General features: G+C 55.0%; 1 protein-coding gene across 2 annotated transcripts in view; it reads right to left on the minus strand.

Annotated features, from left to right (window-relative positions):
- Positions 1 to 5583, minus strand: part of LOC103903105 (natural resistance-associated macrophage protein 2) — a 25980-nt gene that overhangs the window by 11189 nt on the left and 9208 nt on the right. For both annotated transcript variants that reach the window (XR_657833.1, XM_009284246.2), the window contains exons 4-10: positions 4148 to 4287; positions 3271 to 3396; positions 2771 to 2890; positions 1545 to 1651; positions 788 to 858; positions 637 to 704; positions 76 to 231 (exon numbers count right to left, since the gene is read on the minus strand). Coding sequence is in view for 1 of the 2 variants with exons in the window: in XM_009284246.2 (XP_009282521.1) it covers positions 76 to 231; positions 637 to 704; positions 788 to 858; positions 1545 to 1651; positions 2771 to 2890; positions 3271 to 3396; positions 4148 to 4287 (788 nt within the window). In the remaining variant the exon portion in view is untranslated. The remainder of the gene's footprint in view (positions 1 to 75; positions 232 to 636; positions 705 to 787; positions 859 to 1544; positions 1652 to 2770; positions 2891 to 3270; positions 3397 to 4147; positions 4288 to 5583) is intronic.

Genomic DNA, 5583 nt, shown 5'->3' on the forward strand with positions numbered 1-5583 from the left:
TGCTCGAGCGCTTCAGGCCTCCCGGCGCGCCCCCCCCCGTGTGTGCTGCCTAGGTTAACCAGCGCAGCCGCTTACCTTGACCAAGGCAGAGTGCAGGTACATGTTGTGCGGCATGATAACAGCGCCCACGATTCCCACGGCTTGCTCCAGCTGGGGCGTGCCGCAGTTCTGGCAGTATGGGATGAACAGCCCTTTTAGCAGCTTCTCCTGGTCGGGTTTTACCGTGATATACTGGGCACAGAGACAGAAGAAACACGGGTGTTTGTAGCGTGACGCGCAGCTGCCGGGGCTGCCCGTTTGAAGGTACCCGAAAGCCAAAACGTGGCCGCTTTGGTAAAAAGCAAAACGACAACGTGCCGTCGTCTGCTGTGTAATAAAACCGGGGACGCTGCGCTGAGCAGCACGTGCCGGTCCCCGCATGGGAGAGGCAGCGTTCAACACAGCCCGCGCTGCAGGCCAGGGTATGAGCCGGATGACGGCCACACGTCGCAAACACAGACCCAGCTTCAACCGGCCTTGATTTTAAGTGTCCACCCCCCCTGTTTTGGCGGTCGGGCACGGGAGTAGTGGTGGGGGGAGAGGGAACGTGTCACCGAACAGCTCCGGTGGAAAGGCAGAGAGAGATGGCGAAGGTACCTCGTATCCAAACGTTAGAGCCATGATGGTAATCAGAAAACCAAAGAACGCTTCCAGTTTTCGCAAGCCTGCGAGGAGAAAAAGGACCATCAGCAAACTGAGAAAAGCTGAATCTCAGATTTAGTTTCCGGAATTCAGGAGGAGAAATTACCATATTTGTCCAGGAAGAGAAACACGAACGTGTCAGCAATGGTGATGAGCACGCCGCCCCACAGCGGGATCCTGCGAGGGACAGGCAAGAGCAGACATCAGCTTACAAAACACTTCGACCTCGTCCGCCAGCCACAATAACACTTCAGAGTCCAAAACCTCTTTTTATTTAGGGCACTTGCTTGGGGATGGAACCGCATTGCCCAAGGGTTTGTTTGCAGTCTGACAAGACGTTTGGCTGCGCAGGGCAAGGGACCGTAGGTTTGTTTCCTGCACAGACAGCTCAGGTAAGAGCTCTCTCTCCCCGCATCTCGAGAGCAAATCCCGTGTCCACGCTGAGAACGACAGGAGTGAGCGAGACTTTAATAGCTACTTGGTACAAAATCGTAGCTTCCCGTTACATTCGCATTTCCAATCTTCCTGGCCGAAAAGGACATCTTTCTGGTAGTCCTTTATTAGGAATATAAAATCTCCCAGGAAAGCTGCAGCCCAAGTTTGGGCGCGTATCAGTTACAGCTAAAATAAAAGCCAGAACCCGCAGTTCTCCTTATAGCCGAAAAAAAGAAACAGCCCCCAGAGGCTGAGTCATCTAAGACAGGGCGCTAGCACAGCCTGGATGAATCACCCTCCGCAAAGAGCTTATTTCGGAAGATTTATAGGAAAGAAATGAGTCCCTTTTGGCACACACAGCGCCACTTTCTTAAGCCTCGAGGCGAGCACTCATTTCCCGCCGCCCTCTGACGGCAAACCCAACTCACTTCCCCACGGACAGGAGGTTAATAGCAATCGCCGAGCCGATGACTTCTTGCATGTCGGATCCAATGATGGCGAGTTCGACCATCAGCCACAGGATAATCCGAGGAACCTAGAGGTACAGAAAGATCCAAAGCCGTTACGAAGAGGGAAAACCCCCTCCCCCTTTCATTTCCTAGATGAGCACGGGGTTGTGGCGATCGAGCGCTCACGAACGCTCTCTTTTCCCTGCCTTGCTACGGCCGTGGGTGTGGAAAACACGTCGGCGACTGCCATTTTATGGCTGGTCCAGAGCAGAAACCCAGGTTACCTGTGGCAATCGCTGGAGGAGGTTCCCAGGTCACTTATATAATCTAAATTACTCGTCTCAATAGATTTCGCTCGTTGCAAGAGCGAAACCGGACGTTTCCGTGTACCGAGGCGCTGGAAATGAGCATCGGACGATATTTCACGCGGTCAGACCAATGACAAAGTCTCAGGTGTTGGATGAGAAACATCAAACTGCACCGAGCTGGGGAGATCACCGACTTCCCCACAGCCCTTTCCCAAGGGACAGCCTCACTCATCTCCAGCTGAACGAGACGCAGAGCCCTTTCTTACGCAAGCCGTGAAGATTTCTTAAGCAGGGAAATGTAACAGCCACGGAATGGTCTTGTTCTAAAGGGCCATTTCTCTCCTCGTGATTCCTTGAGCTTATTTAAGCAACGAGTATTTCAGCTTCGGGAGGCAGCAGTCCCAGCAGAGAAGCTGAAATCCTGGGTTTTATTCCTGACCCTGCAATTCACTGGCAAATGCCAGGACATTCACCCCACCTCCCTCCTCGTGCTTTCCTTTTTCCAAGATGGGGAAGACACCACGGGGACCTGAAGCGTCCCCCGTCTGCTCCCCCAACAGCCCAGGTTCTTAACGAGCCCTTCGCTGCTGCTACGTTAGGGCCGCAATTAAAAATCTTCCTCTAAACCTGCCTTTCTTCCAACTGTGAGCCAAACCAGAAGAAATCAACTTAACCCCCCCAGCTTCTTGGACAGTAAAGCAAGGTGTGACGACGAAAAGGTATTTTGGCAACCGGAACACTTTCTCCTGAGGAGGGTTTGGCACTTAACAGGCAGCCGTGACACTTCACGAGTCCCGTGAGACCCGCCAGCCTCGGGTGAGAGAACCACGCCGACCCAGGCCCGCGGCACTACCCGAAGAGCCCCTCCGTACCGCCGAGGACCGGGAGGTCACCCACCTTCTGGTACTGCCGGTGGCACACTTCGGCCAGGTGCAGCCCCGTCACCACCCCCAGCCTCGCGGCCAGCCGCTGCAGGAGCAGCCCGATGATCGTCGCCAGCATCAGGACCCAGAGCAGCTGAGGGAGACACGAAGGCAGGAGTGGGTGCCCTGGGGCAGCAAGAAACGACGGCCACGAACAAGGTCCCAGGTCCCCTAGGACGCCAGCGCCCCGCATGCACCTTTAGGAATCACAGGCCTTTTAAAATACACATTATTGACATTCGGGGGCTGTTTTACATGCCCAAAGCTGGCACAGGAAGGACCCACATGCATATAAAGGCAGGAGTCACTGCTGGAGAGGGCATACGAGAGCGCCTTCACTCTCCCCTTCCCCTTCTCCGGGGTGTTTTCAGCTCAGCAGCAACAGCAGCACTACCAGTACTCCTGCCCTAAAACGCGGACGGGTACGTGGTTTGCACAACTTGCAGTGCTTAATGTGTATGTTTCTGCACTGACCTTAAATCCCGCGACAGCCCCGGACTGTAAATCCGACTCGATGTTGCCCGGATCCAGGTAGGCAATGCTCATCAGAAAGCCCGGCCCCGTGAAAGCCCAGAGCTTGCGGAAACTAAAGCAGGAGTGCTATTGAAGGGGAGAGAGGATCGAGACATCAGAATCCAGCCCCGCAGCGGAGCCCTCTCCTAACGCAGGGGACGCGTCGTCCCCACGAACCACCCCAGCTGTCAGGCATAAAAAATGACAAGGGACAGCCAGGGTTTGATTTTAATTTCCTCGCTGCCACAACAGAAAGCGGCGCTGGTAAGATCAGTCTGTTCTTTAATCCAGTCCTAAACTCTCCAGCCATCTCCGGTCCTAGTCTAAAGAGTTTCGGACCAGACTCTGGGACAGCCAAGGACACGCTCTTGGGCAGGAGGTGAATCCTCCTGTGCCTGCGGCTGAAAATCCTGCCTTGCTGCTTAATCAAAAGCAAAGAGGGCACCTATACCCCGCCCACCCCCCGCCACGAAGGGGACGACGCTGTTGCAAAAGCCAGCGAAGCCCTTCCTTGATAAGGGAACAAAGAGCCAAGGTCCTCCCCTCCCCTGGGGCCACAAACAAGACCTGTCTCTGCTCTTTAGCAGGTCTCGCTGCAGGGAGCTTTGCAGGAGACGAATCCTGAGCGATGGTTCATTAACTCCACAGCAGGCACGGGAGATCCCGCACCCTCTTCTCCCCCAGATCCCCATCCAGCAGCCCGGCCACCCTTCCCAGCCCAGGCAAGAAGGGGAACCGGCACCCGAGGGAATGACTCACGCGGGTACCAAGCGCTGGTGGATTTTTCCGATCGGATTTTCCTATGGGAGCGAGCGGAGGAGGGCCCAGCCGCACTCACCGTTTCATCTTCGGGAATCGGGATCTTGCTGTCAAAGTAGGTGGTAAAAGGCTCCGAGGAGGAGGCGTCCGGCGGCTGCAGCGGGTTCATGCTGCTGGAAATCGTGCTGACGGCCTCCCCGTGCTCCCCAGAGGCATCTTCTGGAGGGGTGAAAGAGAAGCAGAAAAGGAAGGAGTGAGTGAGGGTCCCTGGAAACACAGAAAAACCTGGCAGATGCCGGGCAAGACCCACAGGTAGAGCAAAGTGAGAACTGTTCTGCCCTCACAGCTAATGCTAACGGGGCTGTTAAGAGATGACCAAATGAAAATAATATGTACTGCTGTAAAGCCACCCTAGGAGACCACACCGCCGTGCCTGGACTCTCCCTCTCCCACACGGTGAGAGGAGGCCAGCTAGCCGGCAGTTTATTTATTCAGATTAGTTTAAAAAAAGCCATCACGGGGCAGGGTGTGATGTAATGGCAGCCCCGCGGTGTTACCGTAATGATTAACTGGGACCGAACAAGCCAGATCCAAGAGAAACCTGTGGCTATTTCTGCACCATTACAGAGAGCATTACCCCAAACTCTCCTGGCCGAGCAGACCGTCTGCGAGAAGTTCAGTCCTGGAAGGACCCTGCTGTCCTGCGGAATCCCGCTCCTACCCAGGGAACGCACAATGCAGCGCTTGTTTGGAAGCCAGTGACAGCCAGGAGAGTGCCTGACAATTTTCCCTTCTCCTAGAGCGTGAGGGGCAGGCGGGAGAGCCAGCCTTGATGAATTTTCGGGACAATTTCTAAATTTAATTTGTGAGGAAGGTGTGCAGGGTTACTCCAGCAGCGAAAATGCACGTTCCCGCAGATGATGTGTTAAGACTTGTGATAACCACCCGATTCCTCCCCTGCCCACCTTCAGCAAACAGCCCCTTCTCCCGCACCGAGCCAATACTCACTTTTGCTCTCCCTACGTGGCATTTTGCTCCGAGGCGAAGAGCAGCATGTGTCCCGAGCGCCCAGCCTTTGCAAGAGGAGGGCTAAAAACAAGGCCAGCTCTTTTACCAGGTTCCCTATTGCATCATCAGAGTAAACTGAAGATGATTGCTCCTCCTTCTTCCCTGCCTCCCAAATTCCTGGCAGGGCTGCCTGCCCTGCCACGGACCCGTTTACATAATGGATTTAGAGCTACCTGCGTGTGCGCGGGCAGGCGAGAGATCGGTCTGCACAGGACGGGCTTGTTCATCTAGTTAAGCAAGGCTGAGCGAGCCCTGGGAACTGTAAATCTCTCGCCGGGGTCATCTCAAAAGCGTGAGGGTTTGTGTCCGCTATGATAAGGGAAAAAAGGAAGACCCGGGGAACTACAGGCCGGCCAGCCTCACCTCTGTGCCTGGGAAGATCATGGAACAGATCCTCCTGGAAGCTCTGCTGAGGCACATGGAGGACAGGGAGGTGATCTGAGACAG

The sequence above is a fragment of the Aptenodytes forsteri genome, unplaced genomic scaffold, assembly GCF_000699145.1.
Source record: "Aptenodytes forsteri isolate BGI_AS27 unplaced genomic scaffold, ASM69914v1 Scaffold887, whole genome shotgun sequence".
NCBI lineage: Eukaryota > Metazoa > Chordata > Aves > Sphenisciformes > Spheniscidae > Aptenodytes > Aptenodytes forsteri.